Genomic DNA, 25,954 nt, shown 5'->3' with positions numbered 1-25,954 from the left:
AATGAAGTGGTAAAGAGAAAGTTTTGCAATCTTTTTGATTTGGTAGTGTTCAGAGGCTGCTCCCTTTTCAGCAGTAGTTTGGTCCTTTCAGTTTTGGTCCATAAGCATTTCAAACTTCTAACTGGTGATGTGGCTTTGTTTCGTAATCTCTTGTTTAGCACACCACCTTCACATGGCCCAAATAGTGCTGTTGGGAAATGCAAAAGCATTCATACAGCCCTACTTTTACTTAATGAGAGATAAATGTGGCTGGAACAGCTATGCAAGTACTATGATTTCTTTCAGTGTTTTCTTGAAGGTTTACTGCTCCATAGTCCTTCCCTTTTCAAGGAGGCGAACATTCCAACCCTTAGCTACTTTTACGAAAGGATTGCATCTCCTACTGAAATGGCAACAAGTTTTAGGGTCCTTTCTATTCTGAGTCTTACACTATTTTTGCGTATGGAGAAGATTGTGCTTCATACACATGTAATTCCTTCCTCTATGTTACATTTTCATGTCGCAAGACCACCCTCCCTCCGCTCCATTTTACCTGCCATGAATCTTCTGATGCTTTAACTCAGTGGTTCTTAAACTGGGGTTCGTGGATCCCTGTATGTCCTCAAGGCCTATTCAGGGAGTTAGTGTTCAGAAAAATAAATATTAGCAGATCAATAAAGTTTATACACATAAAAATGTATATAACATTTTGCAATGCTTTTCAAATGTGAAGAAAGTTGAAATTAGAGGCTAGAAGATCTATTGGTAACCTTAGCTTGATTTGTGAAGCAGCACAAGTAGAGCAAAGAGCAGTGTGGACGATTGGTGGCCTAACATTAAGCATACAATGTACCACAGAAAAGAGAGGCTCCATTTAGAGTAAAAAGACAAAGTGATATACCGAGTCTAGCATATCACTTTGTGTTTTAGAAATTAAACCAAAAACTCAGACTTCCAACCTTGCCACTAAAAGTTTGTTTTTTGTAAAAAAATAATTGTTTGTGGATAAAAGAAAATGATTTATAATTGGTGTATTTATTTGTTTATATTTTTCTATATTTTGTGTATTATTTAGAGGTTCAACCCATAGAAATTGCTTAGATTGGGATTCCCATAGTGAACCTTCAAGGGTTCTCAGATTTTAGAAGGTTAAAAAAAGCTGCTTTAACTCTCTGATAAGCGTTCTTTTACAAATTAAAAAAGCCTTTAGCGGTTAGTCTACTTTGGTGGCTTCTGTCCTCAAAGCAGTCAGTTGCTTGTTGGGTGGACATTTGAATCCCAGAATGGAACATGATTTCTCATCTCATTCACCAGGGGGTCTAAATATGTGTGTGGTGAGCACCATTGTAGCATCTACTGCTTTTCAGCTTCTGTGTATTTGCAAAGTAGCCAGGGTTATTCGCTTGAGACCTGATACTAAGTTTGGCAAAGCTCTTTGACAAAACAGTAATGATGAGTAAGGCTGCCTGTCAGGGTGTCGTTTGAGGGACAGATGGGGCATCATAATAGGTAAGAGTTACGTACCATAGGGTTACTTGAAATAGTAGTCTGTTGATACCACACACCCAGTCTACCTCCGCACATCCTGCTAGCTATTCCCTTTTTGCTATACTCTAGTGTATAGATTTAGGAAAATATATCTGATGTGTTTTAGCTTGCAGCCATGTCAGGGCCAGAGTCTGGTTTGAATGCACCCTGTTTCCAAAACTCCAACTCTTGCAATGCAAGCTATGTTCAGTTGTCACAATCTACAACTCAGAACAATCTATAAGTCTCTGGAAAAGGATGGGCTAGTAAGTACAGTGGACCCCAATATTTCCAATGTCTCTGAAGTAATACATCTTCACCTTAATTCATAGCTATTGGAACAGAGTTTCAATCATGATAAAAGAAGGCATCAGACAAAACACATACTTTCCATTGTCTAAAAATTCAAGATTCATCTCACCTTCATCTGTATTATAAATAATAACTGTAGAGTGTAAACTGCTCTTGGGTGGTTTTATGGCATGGATAGGTTACCTAAAAAATGTTGCTACTGCCAACTTTCCTCATGTAAAATAATATTTTTGTCTTCAAGGCACATCTGTTCTTTTCTTTCACATAAATCTGTGTATAAAGGATTGGATGCAGTTGCTCCTAACCCTGCAATTACTAATGTTGTGCAAAGTGGTGCAAGAATATATTTTACATAGGAGCCTGCAATCCTTATACAAAAGTCATACTCTAATTTCGTTATTAGAGGTGACTTTTGATGCACATAGTTGCCTGCAATAAAGGTATGACATAGCCGCTGAATTCTAATACCTTACTGCCGTTCTGCTCTGATGTCCCAGCGCCAGCCGAGGGTAAAGGCAGGTCCCAGATCATAATTAAAGCTGAACTTGGAAAAAATAATGCAAAATGGAAATTTTCCTTCTGCTTTGTTTTTCTAGAAGAACAATATGTCAACATGTTTATTTTTTCCAAACGTTAGGTAATTATCGGAAAGATAGAATCTCTTTGCATCTTCCTAGCATATAAGCGTTTAGGAAATAAAAAACAGACTTATAAGAAACTCATTCTAATAACTTCTTGCAACAATTTTCGAACTTTTAGGGGTGTGTAATTTTGCACTAGAGAATCTAAACTTATTCTTAATGTTTTGAAACTTCCTATGTTTCATAACAAAGAGCACCACACCAGGAACTAAAGTGGTTTGTGGGAAAGGTTATGCTGTGACCATGTATTGTAAGGAACAAAGTATCCCCAGCTGTTCTTTTTAAGGATATTGGAAGTCTTCCTGGAGATCAATGACGTAAGGAACTCTGTCTTTGGTCTCGTTACTCTTAACTGTGGAACCGATCAACAAATCTTCACAAAGCTTTCCAAAAAACATTTATCCAGTTTAATTTCTTCTTGGAAAGTTGCAAGCTGATCTGTCATGCACTAGCCAAGATAAGGGTGTTTGATGGTGGGGGACACGGAGGGAGGGGGTTACCAAAACATCGATTTACCACTTTAATTCCCATAGGAAAGTTGCTCTTCGATACAGAAAAAATATCTGCACAGAAAATTTGTACTGTAATCAAAAGGTGCGTTTTTTTTACTTGATATAAATCGGTTCTGGGTTTGTTTTTTTAATAGGCATTGAAAAAGGTGCTTTTTTAGGGCTCGCGCCTGCGTTGCAGTGTGCAGCGAGAGCCCTTTTGTATGGGGTTCTGAAAGCTGCTCACACGCTCGTGCGTGTGAGTAGCTTTCCGCGGCTGCCATTAGCTTTCACGTGCTTTTAATTTTTTTTTTTTAAAAGCCAGCACGCAATTGGGCAAAGGCAAGCGCATGTCCCGCCTTTGCTCCGCCCATTCCCGTCGGTGGCCAGCACGCACAGCAGCACGCGTTTGCTTCGCTGCCGCGCTCCCTAGCCCCCGCTCCTCTGTGGTGCGCGCGCACCACTGGTTACATTTTCATTTTATTTTTAGCGCGTGCGCACACAACTCCCGGGCTTGTTTAATAGGCCATTACGATACATAGATGCTACTATTTCAAGGGGCAATTGGGTGCCAGAATCCGTCATGTTTATGTGGATTTTAAGAGCTACGTTTGTCTCGGGCATTATGCCGCTATAGGAATTACTTAGATACACAAGTTGCCTTAAGTCTAGTTTTCCCTACAGCTTTGTATCTCAGCTCGTGTGAACCTTGACAGACCCACCTCCCTTTCCCTGTATACTTAACTGCAATGTACTGATAGGGATGGGGATTGGACATTATTTTAAAAACGTGCTTTACTGAAACCACCTAACACGTGGAGTTCGACCAGAGACTCGCAGTACAGATACAGACTACGGCAGGCGTCGAATGAAGAGACGGTCTTCTGTGCAGTAATACTTTACATAAAACCGACATTGAGCTGCCAAGGTTTGCCCAATTTACTAGCTGGCAAAGGTGCTCTACATTAAATATCAAATAAATGGGTGAAAAGTGCAGTATTTCGCCCTCGCCATCCCTAAAGCGACGTCCTCGCTTAGTAACACGATTGTGAGGACTCGGCGCTGAGAAGCGGCCGAGAGGCTACATGTTGGCGCTCCGTGAAAGTGCACTGGAATGAAATATACGCAGAAGAACATATGCAGGCTGGGTGTGGAGCGTTCACGGAGTGTGTCCGCAGTCTGGGTGCAGTGCAATCTCACATGGAGCGCACACAGCACGTGTGCATGCGCTGCAGGGAACTGTGTACGAAGAGGCACGCTGTGTGCATAGAGAGAGATCACACCGATTATAGAGACAGCACGGAGAGTGCAAACAACACACTGAGATCACCCTATATACTACTCGGGACATGCAGTATGTCTACGGATAACTCACAGTACAAAACAGCACGCTTGCGGTATGCAGACAGAGCAGACGGTGCATAAACACACAGGAGGCTGCAAGTACGGCATTGACAGTAGGCACACGCACACAACGTGCATAAGGTATACATATATAGCAAATGACGAAGTGAATGTACACACAAACTGCGCCTACAACTGCAAACGCATTCCTTTAGAGAACACACAGAGTATACACCACATGACACACACCTGCGTACACAGCGGGCATAGTCACAAATAGGCACGCATGCAGTCTGCGAGTACAGCAGACATGCACCGGGCATATACAGCAGACGCATGCACATGCACATAGAAAGAAACGAGTGAAGCGCACACGCAGGGACATTCATAGTGTCCACATGCACAGAGCGGGGGTCACAGCTGACGCAGCACTCGTGCAGGATGGACACATGCACACTAGTAATAGTATGCGTAGTACATAAATAACTACACGCGCTCCGCAAACAGGCGGCCTTGCTGCCACAACCACACATGCACGGCCGCTGCTGTTGGGACACTAAATGTGACCCCCCGCAGACAAAGATACCCGCTCCAGCTCACCTACACCCTGAAGCACACCACCCACCCCTGGCGCCCGCTCGGTGTCACACACCAGCCTCTGGTCTCTGCTCCGGTGCCCGCGCTGCAGCGGCTCCTCGCCGGGTTCACTCAGGCCAGTCTCTCCCCTGTTTGCACTCTCGCTCCTCCACAGAGCCTTGCCTGTCACTAGCCGTCGAGCTACACCCGGGGAAGCAAGGCATCCTTGTTTGCCTTTAGCAACAGCAGTTCTCTGCCAACCGAGAGTCCACTGAAGAAACAAGCATTTGCAACACCAATAGCTCAAACTTTAATAACGTGAGACCTATTGCATTGCAAATGCTTGTGTTACTTGGTGTAAATCTGTTCAGTAGGGTTTTTTTAATTGTCATTTAAAAAGGTGATTTTGGTGTGCTTGATGGGCGTTGCACATCAGAAAAAGTTAGTTATATCTGGACTATTGATGTCCAGATATGCTCTGATTAATCAATTTAATGAGGATTGGTCAATCCTAATTGGCTGTCCACAATATGAACAGTACGTTTGGCAGCCTTTCAGGACTAAGAGACACGGTCCCTATGTCCTGAAATGAATTAAAAAATATTTGTGGTCAGCGTAAGCACGTTCTGGCCACCAGGACCGTTGTGGGGGGGGGGGGGGGGGGGGGGGGGGGCGGGCATCGTACTACAATGTGGACTGGACAATATGTGAGGACACCCATTAAAGGACTCTGCAACATGAAATGCATTGCAGTGAAAGCCTGGTTTTGACGGTCACATAAAGGCACACATATAGTGATTACTTTTTCCAGTCACAATGTAATTAGTTTGGACGTGCTTTCCTGCTAATCTTAGAATTGTGATATGTTCTAAGGTTATTTTACCCTGTAAAAAATGGTGATCCTCTGTTGAGATTTGATGAACCATGTTTGAGAGAGAGAACAGTTTTCTCTCATGATTTTCTAATAGAGGTTATGAAGGATGCTCCAGAAGCTAAAATTAGAACACATTAAAACGTAATTACAGTAGCAGTCTGTCAGTCGATTCTATGTCGGAGCCGGAGGCAAGGATTATGTATACACATTCTACACTTTATTAGCAGTTATATCTAAGTTTATTCCTCTGGGGGCGTGGCAAAGCAGGCTACGATGGTGGGAGTGCCTTGCTGAGGCTCCACGGCGGGCGGGCAATTTAACCGCTTTTCCAGCGTTGTTCCCGGCGAAAGAACCGACGTGGGCGAAACGGAGGCATTGAAGGTCGCCGTGTACAACTGCTGAGCCTCCCGGGTGACAGAGCGCAGAACCAGAGCGCCGGGGAGTGGACAACGGGGCCTCTCAAGCGGTGAGGGGTGGGCTGGGCAGTTGGTATACCTGCCTCGCTAGGCGGAGCGGACGGGGGACACAACTCACCCAGAGTCCACATCGGAGGAGGGAAGGCCTCACACAGGGACGCCGGGCCCTAGCACCACAATACGTGGACCCAAGAGAGGCTGCACACCCAAAGAGGCACGATGGGGAAACCCAGAGCCACCCAGGCCACCACGGTCCCAGAAACGGTGCCGGAAAATATGCCGCACCCCAAGACGGGGACAAAACTGGCAATGACCCCAACGGAACTGTCCTTATCTGACAAGCTGGACCGCGTATTGGCAGCCATCGAACTCTCCAGGGTGTCAATGGAAGAAAGGCTTGGCACCCTAACGACCGACATCGGCCTCATTGAGGACGACCAGCGCAAGCTAACAGACAAGGTCAATGAAGGGGGAAAGATTATGGTGGACTTGCAGCCCGCCGTCAAAGACCAACAGAAGACAATACGCAATGTCCTAACCCGCCTGTCCACAATGGAGGAACGAATGGTCGACCTGGAAGGACGCTCCAGACGCTGTAATATACGGGTGCTTGGACTGCCGGAGGGAATTGATGGGCAGGACCCGGTGGGGTACACGGAGGCGTAGGTAAAATCCTTTACCCAGGCGGTCGACCGATTGGCCTTCTTCTGTATTGAGCGCGCTCACAGAGTCCTGACGCGAAGACCCCGACCAATGTTGGCGAAATCCCTTCACTTTAGAGACCGGGATGCGGTGCTCAGAGCCGCCAGGCGATCAGGACCCCTCCGGGTCGAGGTCAAGCAGGTGATGGTCTTTACAGACTATGCACGGGCGGTGCAGCAGCAGAGATCGCTGTTTTTAGAAGTGAAGTGGCAAATTACATTCAATACTCTTTGGTATTTCTCGCCGGACTCAGAATTATCTACAATGACTCGGCCCTATTCTTTACATGTGCGAAGGAGGCGGGGGACTGGGCGGACCTGCACTGTCCACAACTCTCCAGTTCAGGAACCATGCGAGGACAGCGAACCAGAGCGCCGCGTCCCAGGAAGCACAACCCAAACAGAGGGCGCAATAACGAGAACAAGATAGCATGGAGCCCCGCACTAGAGTCCCCGGATCTGGAGCAAATCGTGCAGGAACGCCGAGACGTCCTGCGAGCCGTAACAGCATTACAGGCCTCACCACCGTCAGACGACATGGACAGAGCCCCGCACCTGTTCTCTTCGGCGGGTGAAGACGACAGTGACGACGCATCGTCTAAAGGAGACTCAATTACCCTGCCCAGAGTCACCCCCCAGACAGCAGATCTCATAAGTTAGGGAACCTGCAGGGTCATATGTAGAAGACTGTCATAGGAACACTGTCCTCAGTCTCACGTGGCTCGTAAATGAGGGGTGGCCCTGTTAGCGGAGGGATGAAAACCCCCGACACAACGGCAGTCCTTTCACGTTTTGCATGTCACACTGTTCAGATAATGCCAAGGACCAGATGACGCACAATGATCCTTCACGAACCCGCCCAAGGATCACCCTCGCATGCACGTACCACCACCACTATAGTTGTTAATTTCTTGTGCACGCTCTCTTTCCTCCAGAGCGCCAGTTTGGAAGTATCGCTCCCAGCGATAGGTCCCCAGTATTGGGACTGTTTCCCGACCCCAGTTCGTAGTTTTCCTACCCCACTTACCATGACCTCTTGTTACCTCCCATTGCCGGTGCAGGGGCGTGCACCTTCAACCCTACACAGCTCCATGCGCGATGTCAATAAGCGGGAGCTAGGAGTCTCCACTCGCCTGGCGCTATCGGGGCACGACCTTGTCTCCACCATGGCACACGCAGACTTCCAGTTTTTAACCCTCAATGTGCGAGGGATGCACACAGCCAGAAAGCGCTATGCGATATACGCGTATATTAAAAGGCAGCAGGCGCAGATCATTTCTCTCCAGGAGACCCACCTCACAAAGGAGGAATTGCACAAACTCCAATAGAAATGGCGCGGCTCTTTTTGTGCCACTACCTGCTCTGCCTTCGCAAGAGGTGCGCTGATCTGGATTTCGCGAAACCGGCAGGAAGGGGGATCCTGAGGGCCGATACGTGCTCCTAGATGGATTGTTAGATGGGCAGCCCATACTCGTCTGCAGCATCTATGCTCCCAATGTTGATCATATACCTTTTTGGGGGACCCTCACGACCGCCCTAGCTGGATTCACACACTCCCCATGGATACTAGGTGGAGACTACAATTTCTCCTTGGACCCCACACTGGATAGGTCCTACCCCCCCACCAAGCAATCCCCAGCCCATGGGCACTCAGCCGCATTCCTTGACTGGGCTGCCCACTGGTCTCTAACGGATGCATGGAGACATACTCACCCCACTACCAAAATCTATTCATTTCACTCGACGCCTCACAAATTACGGGTCCACTTGGACCGCTTCATGTGCACTCAATCTCTCCTTCCACACATCAGACATTCGGACTATCTGGGCAGGGTTATCTCCGATCATGACGCACATATTATGTCACTTGAATGGCGGCCCCCCATACCCCCGATCCCTACTTGGCGCCTCCCCAGAGACTGCCATACAGACCCTGTGTTCCACCGCGAACAGTCAGAAACCATTCAACACTACTTTGTAGAGAATACGGGCACTACATCGACCAGGTCCCTAGAATGGGATGGTTTTAAAGTGGTCCTACGGGGAGCTTGAATCAGGCAAATCACCGGAGTGAAACACACACTACAGAGAGCGGCCCAACACGCAGAACAACACGTGGCGCAGTTATCTAAAGCAGCGGATCAGCGAGAGCTCCCCCCCCACGCAACTAGCGGAGGCCAAAACCAAGTACGAGGAGGCGAGTGCCGATCTACAGCGCTATAATTTTCGCACATACACCACTAGAGTCCACCAGGAAGGAAACCGCGCAGGTACCCTGCTAGCTTGGCTCATTCGTCAAGACGCGCAAACACAACCGATTACCGGCCTCCGTAATGCCACAGGGGAGGTAGTCTATGCGCAGGCGGACATTTTATCGTCCTTCCTTGACTATTACACCATGCTTTACAAGGAGCCGACACGGGACAGAGGGGAACACATTCGGGATATACTCACCACAAACACCATAGTCCAAATCACGGATGAGGAACGCACGACAATAGATGACCCACTCACACCAGCGGAGATTAAATCCGCCATTCACCGCTTGGCCAAAAACAAAGCTCCGGGACATGAAGGCTTCCCGATAGAACTGTACTCCGCATTCTCCCAGCAGCTGGTCCCGCAGCTTGACACAGTCTTTCGGGAGGCACTAGATGCGGGTCTGCTCCCTCAATCGATGCGGGAATCGGTGTTGGTAACGTTCCCCAAGCCCGATCGGGACCCCCTGCTCCGAGCATCCTACCGCCCTATTACCCTCCTGACTACGGATTGCAAAATCTTGGGAAGGATTCTAGCGGATAGACTCACGGAAGTCCTCCCCAGTGCACATGGACCATAGTGGATTTGTTCCCGGGAGGAATACCTCCCAGAATATATGTCGGCTGTTCCAGGTCCAGGATGGGGTGTGGGGCAGGTTCCCACGTGCGGCGTGCCTTGTACTGGACCTCGAGAAGGCTTTCGACACCCTGGCGTGGCAGTACCTCTTTGAGGTGCTCCAGAAGGTGGGCATAGGGCCCCAATTTATAGCGTACACCCGCTTATTGTATACTGACCTTACCACGAGGGTTCGAATAGGCCGCTATGTTTCCTCTCCCATCCCGATCCTACGCGGTACTCGCCAGGGGTGCCCCCTGTCCCACGTCATCTTTGCCATCGCCATGGAGCCTCTAGCAGCACGACTGCGGGAGGTGGGCGAGCAATGGGGCATCCCATTAGGAGGTCGCACACATTGCATCTCCCTTTATGCGGATGATCTCCTCATTTATGTCAGACACATCACGGCAGACCTCACCACCCTATGGACCACGCTCGCAGAATTCGAGCATTCTGCAGGGTTGCGGGTGAACTGGGAGAAATCCTCTATCTACCCCCTGCACCCGAATACCCCACACAGGGAAATACATCTGGGAGAGGCCTCACTAGTATGGAAAGGCGATGCCCCGCGCTACTTAGGTGTCAGACTCTACCATGAGCCCCGGGACCTCCTGGAGGGCAACCACTACCGGGCCCTCCGAGGTCAAATCAATTTTTGGCGGACCCTACCTCTGGCTCCCATTGGGAGGGTAGCCCTATCCATAATGATCATGGTTCCCCGGCTTCTTTACTACTTTACTAATATCCCAGTTATCCCACCGCGGACCTTCTTCCAAGAGCTCAATTCATTACCAATCTCCCTGATCTGGGGAAGAGGCTGCCGCAGAGTGGCCCTGTCGGCCCTACAGCTGCCACGCGACGAGGGCGGGATGGGCGCCCCATCACTCGAAGCATATTTTTTAGCGGCGCAGCTACAATGGCTATCACGCTGGACAGCGCACCGCAACCTGGCGGAAACGGTAGCACAGACCGGACAGATTTCAGTCCTGGAGCTGATCCGAATGCTCATTCCGGGTACCAAACCCAACCCAGCGCATCTATTATTAGTCAAAACGGCCAGAACCTGTACCATACGGATTCACCGCATGTGCAAGGAGACCCCATTATATTCCCCGCTACTACCGCTGGCAGGACTCCCTAAAGGGCACGAATTCTACACTACGGGAGAGCTTCGATTTGGACCGAACATTTACTCACCGAAACCGAAGCCCTTTTCTCCGACGGACAACTGCTCCCGTTCACAGACTTGGCCGAAGGAAGCGGGTTTCCTGCTGGTCAGTTCCTATTACACAGGCAGATAGTGGCGGACTGCAGACAGATCTGGGACCTGGGGGACGGGGAACCTACGCCGCACCCGGTATTGCACACACTACTACATATGGGGGCGGGCAGACACCATATCACATGGATCTATAAATCCATCATGGAACTAACACGCGTACCACTGACACGACTACGGCTCTGCTGGGAGGAGGACTTCGGCCGTGACCTCCATGATAGAGAGTGGTTGACAGCCCTAGAACACCATAAAAAAGTATCCCGCAACCAAAGATTAAAAAATGTCCAGTTTAATGTGTTACACCGCGCGTATCCCACGCCGGCGCGGCTTAAGCGCTTTTACCCGTCATCCCACTTTGAATGCCCACGCTGCCACACTCCGGAGGCCCCATTTATACACATGTTTTGGACATGCTCCGTGATACAAACCCTATGGACGACAGTACACACCACCCTACAAACAGTCACAGGCCTAACAGGTTTTCACACATGGGAGGCGTGCGCTCTAGGTATCTTTAAACGCAATAAACAAAAGAAGGTTGAGACCAAATTCGCACTGTTGGCGGTGCTACTAGCGAAACGCAGTGTGGCAATGCACTGGCGCGCACCAGTGGCGGCATGGTGGGGGGACGTGAAGAAATGGGCCGCAGCTGAAGAAGACCTCCTCCATCAGGAAGAAGCCCGTGGCATGCGATGGCGTCCCGTCTCACTAGAATGGGCGATGCTCCTACATGCCTTCAAGCAAACACACGCTGGTGGCACAGAGGGCCGGCTGGACGCCAAGGTAGCGCCGGGACCAAGCGCATGTTAATCCGTTCACCTACCTCCTCCCCCCCCCCCCCCCCCCCCCCCCTGCTGCCCCAGCCCACTAACCGGGCCGCCATCCCGGACACATGATATTGAACAGGACAGGGAAAAGGGCCCACGGGGGATGGAGTGGCGTGGAGCCCCACTACACCTGCCTCTACTTTCTGCGACCCCAAGCCCATCCCCCTAACCCCCCCCCCCCCCCCCCCCCCCCCCCCTCCGACCCCTCACTCCCTGAGTTACGGACCCCCAAGTTCATTTTGGGACCTGGATTGTCACTTGCTGAAACCTCTTGCAGGGGACTATGAACTAGAGACTGTCATATGGGTCGGAGAAGTGTGGTGACTGGACCAACGACCGCTTTCGCATTCCCTCCCGACAGCTCCGGCGGCGGGGATCGGGAGGTCTCCCTTCACAGGGGGACTGATCAATTACATACTCAATAGTCTCGCTGCTCATTGTCTTAACACTGTTAATGTTGATTATAATATTACAGCAGTCAAGTATGAAGTGTGCTTACTGTACGAAGTGTATGCTGATAAAATTCAATAAAAAGGTTTAACATAAAAAATCTAAGTTTATTCCTCTAATAACTTAAAAATACCTTTCTCATGAACCTTTTGGAAAGAAACAGAAACAGAGTGTACAGGGTCCTCTAATCACATAGTCCCATTACCTATATCTGGCTGTGACGTCTGTTCCCCCTCCTCTTTCTTCGCTGCTCACAAGTTAAGTTCACTCGTATACTTTTTAATGTTAGACTGTAGATTATTTTCTTGTTATTGTGTTATGTGCTTGCATGTCATTAATCTCGCTAACTGGTAGACATGTGCTTGCACGCTCCTTGGTGCAGTAGGCCCTTTAGGAGATCCAAAGTCATTGGACTGCGGTGCTTGTTTCAGTACCTAGGTGGAGCTGTGAGCTGATCGCATGGCCTTATCTCCGCGCACTGCTGATATGTTGTTGGTTTGCCTGCTGTCACAATGTGCTGAGGAAATTCCCTGCAGATCAACTCCAAAATACTTTTCTCCTTCAATTACTATACTGCATTGCAGTAAGGAGTTTCTCACTGGGGAAAATGGACTAAGTGGTTCCACTGAAAATACAAAACAGTTATAACACCAGTGAGGGGCTGGCCAGAGATGATAATGGTGCATTATTTGCAATTTGGTCCCACTGCAAACAGTGATCCCACCCTGCAATATCATGCAGTCCTTCAAAGATCACAAATATTTAATTTCTTCTGGATACGGAAGAAGAGGAATAACCTCCCCCGGCAGACTACACCTCCCAGGAGAGTATAGAACCCTCTATTTCTATGGGATTAGCCAAAACACTAAAACCAATTAACGATCCGCTAACAAAACTGTGGGTAAAAGTGTCAGACTACTGGGTGACTTTGACCTCCAACACCCTAAAGCTCCCCAAAAATACTGACGACCCTAGTTCTACACAGGTGAATAAAAAATGGGATGCCTGGCACATTTACAGCTTTGATAAATGGAGAGAGGTCTTTGTAAAGAGTGCGCACACACTGAAACATTATTTATTTATTTATTTATTTCGTTATTTATAAAGTTTTATATAGCGCGAACTTGACCCTAGAGGGTATCGGAGCACTTTTAATGCAACGATCCTAAATGTAAAGTTACATCAGTTACAAGAGCATAGTAAAGTCCAGTACACAAAAACAATGTTGCGAGAATTCGTAGGAGGGAGGAAGGAGTCCTAGCAGGGAGACAAGGAAGAATTGTGCCCAATCTCCGGCTGGGTAGGTGACGGTCGAGGGGGAAACCAGGGCCAATCTCCTCATTAGCTGTCTAGCAGCTCCACCGGGCATCAGCCATGTTGCTCAGGTCTCAGCGTTCAGGAAAAACAGTTTTGAGTTGATTTGATTTGAAAATGTTTTATATAGCACTTGCTAGACCCGGAGGTATCAGAGCACTTTACCAGAGGATTGTTGCATTACAAGGGACATCTAAAAGGTTTTATATAGCTCTGGCTAGACCCGGAGGTATCGGAGCGCTTTACCAGAGGATCGTTGCGTTACAAGTGACATCAGTTACAATAGCGTAGTAAGATACAGTAAACAAAAACGAAGTTGCGAGAATTCGTAGGAAAGGAGGGGAGGAGGGAGCCATAGCAGGGAGACGAGGAAGAACTGTGCCCAATGTCCGGCTGGGTAGATGACGGTCGAGGGGGAAACCAGGGTCAATCTAATCAATAGCTGTCTAGTAGCTCCACCAGGCATCAGCCATGTAGCTCAGGTCTCAGTGTTCAGGAAAAACAGTTTTGAATAGATACATAGGCTACAGTAACATAGTCAAGTAGTGGAAGCGCATTTCCCCACTAGAGGATAGAGGTATTTTAAGGTCAGGCATGTCAAGTCCTGGGGGGTCAGCGCCACCAGTACTCTCAGTAGCCATCTCAGTGGGTTGCCGGCTGTCTTCCTTTGCAAGAACCTCGAAGAGCAGTGTTTTCTGCTTCAAATTACTACGCACAATTCCCAACTGACGCAGAATGATCTAGCCAGACCGCCGTGTTGCACTGGGTATTATTCAAGCGAGTCACCAGAGATCCCCTCCCCGCTTCTCTCACTTTGCATACACAGGTAAGTGGTGGGGCTGTGCTCAGATCTGATATTAGCTCACGAGGCAAGGCGCGCGTTCCTTGACTGCATAGGCCCAGACTGGTAATTTCCTGACTCTTCCGCCAGCTGGGCAACCCTCTACCCAGATTTCCTCGCCTTCTCATAGGGTCTGAGGTCCCTCCAGTGTCTTGCTGACAGATTGAGGGAGGCGAGCACTCACCAGTTCGTATTGTGGCGCGAGAATACTGCATGTCCATGCTCCTCTGCCTAGTGACTGTAGGACCCTAAGTGTTGTTCGCACTGTTCACTGCAGGCGCTGCTCTCAGATGTGTGGGGTCTCGCCCGCACATCTCCTGGGAGATCAATGCCTGTTATCCAATTATCCAGGTGTAGGAGCCCGTGTGACAAGGAAGCAAACGGTCAGAAAAAGAGTTCCAGATTATTCTGCACTCAACAACGTGCAGTGTTGAGCTGGTGAATCGACCCCCAGTGCCCCCCATATGTCGATGGAGGCCAGGCCGCGCACAGTGGTAGATCCCTACAGGGGGCCCAGTACATGCGGGGACGGCGGTGTAGGCTCTCCATATGGTGCCGTAACCACAGAGCATATCATGCAGGAGCCGCGCCCGGGCCCTACCTCAATTATGCGTCCTCTTCCGGCTTCGTCCGTGCCAGATCGCAACGTCAGGCCTGCTCCTTACTACATTGCTGAGGCAGGGGCACCTTCAGTCCTCAGGTAGTGCGACGTTGTTCCGGGGTCCGCACTAGCGCCAGGGACACCTCGGGGAGGCCAGGCAACTTCCGATGTGGCCGCAGTCAGGCCTGTGATCAGCCGGCGCCATTTTACCCTCAGAGCTCCGGATCGCGTCAATGCTGGTTTTTAGCTCATTTAGCGTATTTGGGCAGCTTTCTGGAGCTCCTCTACACCAGCTTACTTTTCCGATCCTGGGCGTCCCAGTTTTTATCAGGATTGGAGGAATATAGACAGCTCTCTAGGCCATGGCGTGCGGGGTCCGCCCGGAGCTTCAGCTCCAGGCAGCCATTCTGGACGCCAAGCCAGAAGTGACTCCTCTTATATACCCTCTTGGGAGGCTGTAATCCCTGAAGAATCCAGTTACCTGGTCACCCCACAACTTGATCCATTTTCGGGGTCCCCCAAAGATGGGAAAGGTGGAACAGACCTTACCTCTGATGGAGAACCAGGGTGCAGCAGACCATAGCACCCTTCTCCTGTCCCATCTGGACCAAAGCATGAGGGAGACTCTCACTCTAGTATGTTTAATCCTGTTCAAATTTACCACCAGTGGACTTCGGAATGTGTTCCAATTCAGAAAGTGGCTGACTACGATGCCCAAAAAATTAGATACCCACTAAACAAGGAGGTCTGGGTGAAATTGAGAGCAGAATGTCCTAGGCTCACCTTAGAAGGTAATGTTACAGCAACCACAGATATAGATGCTAAACTATGTACTTTTTTGCAAAGCATATGAGAGACCCTAAAAGAGGCATAGACTATACATGGAGGGCATGTCAAGACAAGCTTATTGATGCAATAGGGCCCCTCACTAAGATATCAGAGCTTGTTGAGGTAATTCGGCAGAATGTGTAGATCTATTTTAATAAAAATAGACCCTAAACTTAGAGACGTGTCCACATCAGACACCGGAGTCATTGCCCAGGGAAATCTCTTTAGAGATCCTTTTGTTGGGGAACCTTGGAAGTTTGTAGCCGCCATCTCAGTATTAGACAAGGCCCAATCCTCCATTATAAAGGTTTTTCTCTAGGAAGGTTTTCACCGGGGCCAGAAGGTGCAGCGGCCACTCCTCCAGCTGACCATGACATCAAGGCCCCTCTCTAGATGCAATGTCATAGGGAATGAAGACGTAACAATGGCTGACATGATTACTGGCAACTAGGAACCTTCTTTCCCTCCAGAGGTAAAAGCAGGGGTGGGAGAGGCATCCCCAGATTAACAAATGCATCAGTAGGCTTTTCTGGTAAGGATCATCCACTTCTCCCAAGTAAAAATATGGGGAAATATGAAGGCAAGTGGGAAGAAATATCCTCTGACACCTGTGTTTTGAAGACAGTTCAGGGCTTCCATACAGAGTTTTATGGTACCCCTCAACATTCATCTTTTCCCAAACCATTGCATTACTATTTGACGGGGGTGGAGCTCACTGACAAGTAAGTCCAAGAATTGAAATTCAAAGCTATTTACAGGTCAGTACTCCACCCCAAGGGCTGTCTGAGCAATCTGTTCCTCATGCAGAAAAAAGACAAAGGGCTCAGGCCCGTTATAAATTTGAAAGAATTCAAGGAGTGGCTCATTTATCGTCATTTCACGTTGGAGGGGATTCACCTACTGAGAGATATCCTTTTTCAGGGACATTGTCTAGTCAGAATAGACCTGAAAGATGCATACCCAACAGTCCCTATATTTCCACCCACAGAAGGGTCCTCTGGAGTGGACAGATTTATGTTGTTGGTGTTAACATTTGGCCTATCCTCTGCCCTGTGGTGTTTTACAAAACCTATTCGACCAGTGGTAGAACACCTGCAGATCAGAGGATTGAGGCTCATAATTTATCTAGACTATATGCTTCTGCTAGATCAATGTCGACATTGCTTGCAATCTAATGTGGTCATCATAAACTTTATTTCGATCACTAAGATCATAAAAGTACATCACATATAAATATTGCACATAAATATACATACAATCATGTTAAAAGTGAATTGCAAGATTAAATGTACAACACAATAAGTTCTCAAGGCGGCCACACCAAAGTATTGGAATAGACTCACATTAGCAGCAGGATACATTTGTGATACTGTACTTGATCCATAGCCCATGCCGTGCTACTCTTGATCATGGGGTTGATGGGCACACCCACCAAGACCTGTAATAGATCCCTAGGAAACAGCATGCAATAAATTATCTCGATGTAGTGACCTATACAATTTAGCTTTTATTGATTAATTGCACAGGCTGTACCAACAGCAGCAATATACAGTTTCAGTTAAAGTGACCTATGCTATTATAACTTGCGCTAATCAGCCAAACACACTTTTCAATTGAACTATATATATAGAACTAAAATTAGCATTAACCACATTCTATAAAATGAGTCCAGGTAAAAACCCTACAATTTCAGCTTAATTCGCTCAATAAACTAGGGAAAAAACAACTAGTTTCTCAATCCCCAGACCTTTTCCCATGTATTGTGGCCAAAAGAAAAGGGATAAAAACAGACAGTAAAATTAGCTCAATATCATACAGTTACGTAATTTGCCCTTAGCATGGTATTGCATCCATCCTACTATCAGGGTGTTAAAAAAGAAGCACACACCTAACAATAAAACATTTTAAAGACCAAGAAGAACAGTAGCTCCCTACATTAGGTTCCCTCTAAAAACCATTATCCAATTTTATAACAACTATGTCTTACGTCAGGAACTGGGCTTTATAATAAATTGGATTTGATTTCAAGTCAGCCGATGTCCTTCCTGGGGTTTGTTATAGATGTGACATCGGCCATGTTGAGTCTTTTGGAAAAGAAGATGACACGAATCATGAAAGAACTCAGAATGGTCATAAGGAGAGATTTGATCTGAATCCGATTACTGCCCAGGATAGTTTGGCTACTTTCATCATCAAGCAATCTTCCCAGGCACACTATACTAGAGGGCCTTTCAAAGACTCCGGGCTGCACAACTCAGGAAGCGAGTGACCTACTCTCGGCAGACACCATTGTCCCACAATGCCAAAACAGAGATCCAATGGTGGTTGTATCATATGGATGCATGGAACTGGAGTGCTATCTCTGGATCGGCCCTAAATCTGATCATAGAGTCTGATGCCAGCCAATGGGGAGCCTGATGCCGGTAGTTCTCGATGGGTGGAAGATGGACAGAGGAATTACAGCTTCATATAAACTGTTTGGAACTTCTAGCAGGATCCTTTTCCTTCAGATCAATGACCAAGGACAAAGTATCCTGTTGTGAGATACTAAAGTCAGACCATATGTAGGCGGTGAGATGCATCAACCACCTGGGAGGTGCGAGATAGGGTTACCTCATGGAGATAGTGGAAGACTTTTAGCACTTCTGCCTGGAGAAGCAGATCTCAATTACTGCAGAGTATCTCCCGTGATGAAACAACTAAGTAGCAGACGTAAACTCTAGATACAGAGCAAATTTCAGTGACTAGAAACTGAACCGGAGCGTCCTTGAGGCTCTGATGGACAGATGAGGCTCCTGTGAGATGTACCTTTTCGCCTCCAGGCTGGACAACTACCCTGATACTTCAATTTTAGATCATACCCAGGAGCAGCAGAAGTTTTTTGCATTTCACTAGGACTGGTCACACACCACAAGCTCATGTATTCCTTTTGCTTTGATCGCCAGAGTGACGGCTCACGTCAGGCGGCAGAAGGCAACTGATTCCACTAACTTTAATGTGCAAGTTTCAACCGTGGTTCCTGAACCTACTAGAATGCTTACCCTTCCGACTTTTCTGGACATTCTACAAGATTGGTCCAGCCATACGCATCCCATGGCCTTGCGGAGGCACGTGATTCTGATGGCCTTGAGGATTTCAGGTGACGATGGACAGACAACAACCTTTCGGACCAAGCTGCAGAGTTCATTAACGCGCCTAGGCAGAGAGTATCATCAAATGCTATAGAAGGACTTGGAGGAAATGGTCTTGTTGGTGTGTGGCAAAACACCTGGAACCTATGGGGGCAGGAATTATTCATATGGTGAACTTCCTCTCTGAAAAAGCCAACTCAGGCCTGGCTTACAGAACTATCGCTGCTTTCAGATCGGCTATTTCTGCAGGACATGTTCCAATTATTGATACTGCAGTGGGAAAACACCTGTGGGTTTGCAGACTGACAAATGGGTTTAGTCTTTATAATCCACCGAAACCTCGGTACTCATCCCTGCGGGATGTGAACATGGTTCTAAACCTGTTCCTTTTGTGGCAGGATAATGAATTTCTCTATAGGAAGGAATTGTCAACGAAATTAGCAATGCTGCTGTGAAAGATTTCCTTCAAGAGCTTTTGAAACCAGGTCTCCGGACATCTCTATAAGGGTGTTTTCTCTGGATGTAGTAACTTTCACCAGAGCCTAGAGGACCAAGACGAACACCATGGTAGTATCTTACCCATCGCTTTCCAGATAAACCTAATGTTATGCATGGCCAAATGTCTTAAAGGTATGAAAATATGACAGCAAAGTAATGGCCACCTGAAGAGGGAAACCGCTCCTCATAGCTCTAAAGAAGCTTCTTTCAAAGCAGTGACTACCCCATTTATTGCCAGGTGGGTAATATGGACCATGCAGAATGCCATAATCAACATGGCCCTTTTCAACACCTATTTGACTAGAGGAGCTATGGTTTCCCAAGCAATTTTGGTTGATGGAAGACTTGAAGAAATGAATGCTGCAAAATGGTCAACAGAATCGACATTTAAGAAATTCTATTTTGAACCCATTTCAGATGCAGCATGATTAGTGATGAGTAGGCTTTAAACATGCATAATCCTCGTATCCGGTCCTAACATAGACCTCGCTATTGAGAAGGAAAATTGTTATTTTATTAAGGACACAGAGACGAGGATTTTACCACCCAAGAAGATTTCAGAACCATGCGTTTAACCAACCCAATGTCCGGATTAGTTAAGAGTAAGTAAAAGTTTTTGTTTGTGATACATACTTTTGTGATGATGCTTTAATTCAGTTATATGATGTCGATATATTGTTTTGGGTGAATGCAGAACCTTTAACAGGCTTAACTTTTAAACGAAATGTTGATGTTCAATGGTAGATCGTCACATACTTAAGGTGATATACATAAGAAATGAATTACTTGCTTTGTTTCATAGTTGTAGATCAGAAGAATGACTGCTAAAAGAAACTCTGGTTGATATTCTTGCAGGATGGAAGGGATATTACAAACAGATATATATGAGATTGCTGTATCTTGGACACTTAGTTAATGTTTCTTTCCAAAGGTTCATGGGCTAGTTAGTTTTTAAGTTTTCAGAGGAATTAACTTAGATACTACCTGTGGTGGCTCCTCTGCAATGACGGAGGAGCGTCGCCCCACTGCCTGGCTCAGAGCCAGCAAATGAAAAATGAAAAGATGTTTTTGCATCATTTTATTTTGCATTTGCTGGCTCTGACCGTGCGCTGTAGGGAGGGGCAGGCAGAGGCATAGGAGGGATGCAGGAGGAGTGCTATGTGCACTACCTAAGTTCTCATGTATGTTTGGCCGGCCACTCAAGCCAACCAAAACACACATGCACACTTAGGTTTCAATGCAGCCGGGCTGGAGAAACCCCCACAGGCTCCCTGGCATGACCGGAGCATCTTTCTAGCACTCTCAGGCTAATAACGATGCTGTTCTGCAGCACAGGGATTGGATGGGGGTCTGTCCCAGGGCCTGCTGAAGCCAGGACGTGGATAGGAGGCGCAACACAATTCTGGAGGCTGCCAGCAGCTAAAGTCCTGCGTTTCCTCCACCCGCCCTACCACCCTTTGTTTGTGGCGGCCGCCACTGGATACTACTACTGTTAATTAAGTGAAGAAAGTGTATGCATAATCCTCGCCTCTGTGTCCTTAATAGAATTTTAACTTTCCTTCTTGATAGCTAGGAAATTTTATATTGGCCAGTTTATTTTGCATCTTCTTACAGTGTTTTAGTGAACAACTAGAGTGCTAACTTTCTGTATTCATGACAATACTGAGGCACATCTGAAGCTATCTTGATGGAATCAAAACTTTAAAAACTGAAAGCATTTCCTACAGAGGATACTGCCGTAAATTAACAAAAGGAAGGGTTTCTTTTTTTTCATATAAATTATGGTTATTGCTTTAGAAAACTAAAATGAGGACACATTTTATAAATTCTCATATATAATCCTGATCAATGTCAGAAAAAAGTCTGGTGTGTTGACTAAAACATGTACCCCCAACACGTGCTGCAGCAGGAACAGCCTGTCAGGCCATTGTCCATTATTCTGCTGAGGATTCACCATGGTGATCTAATGAACAACTAGAGCGCTAACATTTTGTATCTGTGACAAAAGCCATCTTGATTAAACAAAAGATGTAAAACTGAAAATATTTCCTTCAGAAATTAACTAAAGGAGGCAGGTTGTTTTGTCATAGCAATTATGGTTAGTGCTCTAGAAAGCCGAAATCAGATAAAATTTTCTATGAGTCCTGAAATATCTTCCTCATCAATATCAGAAAAACATTCTGACTTGCAGAGTGAAACATGTTCTTTCAACACCAGCAGCAGTCTGTCAGTTAAGTCCCTAGTGATAAATTGCAACTTCACCACAGATTTCTAAAGAACAACAAGAGTGCTGACAGTTTATATCCAAGGCAAAAGTGAGATGCGTACTCCTGGATTTTTTTGGTATGGGAACTATTCAATTTAAAGCCTTTTCTGAGGAGCAGTGCTCAAGAAAATGAGAACTGAGATGTTAACACAGGAAAATGTCTGTGTAAGCCAACCATCTCCTTACCTCATCTGTTTACACACACTCCCTATCTTAACAGCTTTCTAATTTTAAAATAGTAAATCTTTTTGTAGAAAACTTTATGCACGGGGTGGTTAGGCACCTGCTGAGGGACGCCCGTGGGAAATTGGTTAAAGGCCCAGTATCACAGCCCGTTCAAATCGATGGGTTTTTGTGAAAATTAGGAAATGACCATAAGTAAAAAGGTCCAGGCTAATAATGTCGTCCCATTTGAAACAGTAAGCCCCCCTCCCTTTCGTGATGAAGCATGATGTCTTAGAAGAACAGCCACTGGAGATGAAGCACTGCATTCTTGCCTTTTCCCCCTTTCTCTTCTGCCTCCCTTCTTATTGGTGAAGCACAGCATTCTCCACTATCTCTTCATCCTTTGAGCAGCATGTCTTCTACGGAAATGTTGGCATTGATTTCACTGCCATCCACACCCTTACCACTTTGATGGCAGCACATTCCCCCGAACCCCTTTCATTACACTTTGCAAAGCCTAACCCTCAGAGTAGTTCATTTTCTTCTCTTGGTAAAGCTTGTTGTAACTTTAATAATTTCTGGTCCCTATAGATAACTTCTAATCTAGGACTGTTGCTGGGCAAGTGATGAAGCATCTGACTTCTCAGTCAATTAACTTTTTTTCTCTTATTTTGCAGAGGGGCTGGGACAGTTACATGGTATATTTGTTCGATAAGAGCAAGACAGCATATGAAGGACCCTTTGATTCAAGAAGTCTGTCCGAGTGTGTGAATTACATTGGTAAGGTCTGTCTGTCAGAGGCTGCTTTAAATGTACATTTTGTGTCTTTCGCCACTACCTTTACTGGAGCCAAGTCATACATTCTCATCAGCCCTTTCCATGAATAAGTATTTTCTTTGGCAAGTGTTGTTTACAGTTTGATGACCTTTGAAAAACGGTTTTAACCCTCGGCAGGATGCTGGTACGCTTTGCCAGAAATATTTCTTTCCCCTCGACACTCCACAATACTAAAAACAACATTCATTAGTCCAAACAAGGCTCTGTCATTTTAGGTCTTTAGCAAGACTCCTATAATCCTTTCCTCCACCTAACTGTCCTTATGGTGTTATGATCATTCTCTTACTGCTTGTGATGCCAGTTACCATACTCTTGTAGCACTGTCTTGCAATGACTGTTTTCGGGTGTGAAAAAATAGAGGAACTGAATGGGTTAAAATATCACCACGTTACTCTCCAAGTCATCAAAGTCTTGTGAGGGACTGGCACCACCCTTCATTATCTAAAATGTAGTACTTCATTGTCATGGTGGGAGGGCAGAATGGGCTGATCTGCCACAAGCCTGACTGTTGAGATTTCTCTATTCCTGTGTGAATCAGTGAAGCATATCCATCAGTGATGGGAGGCATTCCACCACTTGTTTCAAGAAGACAATCAATGTGAGAAGAGATGTCACAGAAAGATGAAAGTCAGTGTGTAGGAATGCAAATCCTTGTACGTTGAAAGTTTGAAATCCTGTCAATTTTTCCTTTTTTGTTGTTGCCCTGCCCGACCTCTCATGCATTGAACTTGAAATCATCATGTCCAATCACTGTGGCACACTATTTTATTTTGTATCACTGCCAGCTGAGCACAAGCTCTGCTGGTCAAAGAGTGCCCCTGAAGTGTACCCCCACCCATAGTTGAGGGTGGTTTCTATTCCCTCAACAGACTTTGGATCCTGAAGGCTCTTTCACTTTTCCCCAGTGTCATGCATTTTGTGTTTGTGTAACATGTCTGTTTGTGCATGTCTTGTGCGTATTGTCTCTTCCATGATAAATAGTGGCTGCATAACAGGATTAAGTATCCATTCCAAGAGTCGTGGGACACATCTGTAAGTAATGTTCAAGACACACAGCTATCTTAGTTGTGCTAATGTAGCAGTTTCCATTTAACATAGATGAGTGAATGGCAATTTAATTCACTACAGTCACTTCTCCAACACCACTACCTCTTAGCTGTGGGCAGTTCACTGGCTTGTTAGCACTTTAACAGTTTAACTTGCAGGTTCCATTTATTGGCCTTGATTAGCCATGCTTAAAGAATTTGCTGGATTATTTTGATCTCAAATGGTCAGGGTCTGGTTGTCCAATTCAGAGCTAGAAAAAAACATTGATAAAGTTATTGTTTTACCCCAGTTCTTCTCAATCTGGATCACTTTTTTCACAAGGTTTCTGATATACTGAGCCTTGAAATAAAAAATAAAAGTTTCAGGAAATGTGAGTGTCTGACTGAGACTGGGTCTAGATGATTAACATTGCACCACGGAGTTCAGGAACCAGCATTATTTTTTCCTACCTAAGCGTTGATCACTTTCCTGTTTTTCCCTTTGGTAAGGGTCTTAATTAATCACAAGCCCATGGTAGCCCATTGCTGCATGCAGGCTGAAAATCTAGTGAAGTAAAGATAATCTTAAAATGAAAATGTCAAAAATCTAAGTCATGATATCCGTTATGAAAGTCTTAAGCAGGCACATCCTGAAGCATCCGTTCCTTTCTGCTTCTCTTAAAGGATTAATGTACTGCCAAGGTAATACCACAGTTACTGGGTTCGCTGATTGATAAAGAGCTCACCTTCATACTTCAAATAAATGAGGTCTTCAAATCAGAATTCCTTCACTTGAGGCTTAAAAGGGGTTGTGATACTACTTCACCTCTCTCAGAAACTGTGGTGTATTCATGGCCGACCTGAACTATTGCAAACGTATTGATAATGGTCTCTCAAACCAATCACTCAAAATTCCACAGAATCCAGAACCATCCAGCACGCCCACTGTTTGGTTTAAAGCAACATGATCATATCACATTGGCACTGAAGTACCCCCCTATTGGCTCTCATAAAAAGAAAGGTCATACTTTTAAACTCCTCTTCTCTCTCAGGAATGGCTACATGGTTGCTGCCTAAACTACCTTATCAAAGTGTTGTCCTTTACTTTCCAACCAGAAGTCTTAAAGAAAGCAAGTCAAAATCACTTTAGTTAAATTCTGCAGACTATTTGCCCAATTTAATGCAAGAAATTCAGAGGCAGGTTCTTAATATAAACAAGGCTCCTTATTGAAACACATCTTAGACAGCAAAATGACTTAATGTCTTAATTTCAGAAGATCCCCCCAAAAGCATGCCTTTAACTTGCCCCATAAACTAGCTCTTTATATGTCCATGTATTTTGATTTTGTGGTTTTGCTGGTCAGGCGCTTCCTCCTCAAGTGCCCATAATTGTCAATGCCTTCTCCATCCAGGTTTCTCTGTCAAGGAACTGACAACATTTTTTACCATATACAGTCAAAGTTACTCTAAGGCCTTTTCATGGGAACTGGGGCAGTCCTATTATCAATATGGGTACTCTTGTTTGCCAGGACCACACAACGTTTGTGCTTCATTCCATAACAAAGTTAATTGCCCTAAACTCTGACTCCGAGTGAGGAGTAGTCAAGGCCAAGAAACTTAAATTCTGTTTGATGCACTAAATAGCATTCGGTACATCAATACCCATGCAATTATTTAAGTTAAAAAAGTCTTTGAGGTAAATAAAATAGAATGTTTAAAACAAAGACATCCACAAAAACAAGAAGGTGCTAGTGCCTTATATGGACAAGATTCAACCCAAAGTGTTATTTTAGTTCTACCAGTAGGCTCAAGGTTTTTGTTAAAATTGGCCAGATCTCTCATGGTTCTGGTTGACTCTGGGATCCTCCAAAACTCTTAGCACTCTAGTCCTAAGCAGGAGATAAATGTTTGCAAATGGATCTCAAAGGTGAGCAACAGATTCAAATATGGAGACTATGGACTCCAGTCTGCTACTTAAGTATCACTCTGATAGCAAAGGGGTGGAATAAATGTATCCATTCTAAAATATAGTTGAGGTTCAGAGTAAAAGGCACAACAACAAAAATGTAAAACCCACCACCCAGGCAATAAAGGTTACCCTCCATCAAAAAGGTTATTGTGCTTCCAGGGTTCTTGGTCATGGTGTCTTGTGACAATAGC

General features: G+C 46.1%; 1 protein-coding gene across 1 annotated transcript in view; it reads left to right on the top strand.

Annotated features, from left to right (window-relative positions):
• Nucleotides 1-25,954, top strand: part of LOC146867969 (uncharacterized) — a 503,249-nt gene that overhangs the window by 220,616 nt on the left and 256,679 nt on the right. The window contains exon 12 of the mRNA XM_085623836.1: nt 22,610-22,712. Coding sequence (XP_085479962.1) covers nt 22,610-22,712 — 103 coding nt within the window. The remainder of the gene's footprint in view (nt 1-22,609; nt 22,713-25,954) is intronic.

Source organism: Triturus cristatus, chromosome 1_2, assembly GCF_964204655.1.
Source record: "Triturus cristatus chromosome 1_2, aTriCri1.1, whole genome shotgun sequence".
NCBI lineage: Eukaryota > Metazoa > Chordata > Amphibia > Caudata > Salamandridae > Triturus > Triturus cristatus.
This window is presented reverse-complemented; position numbering and strand designations above follow the sequence as displayed.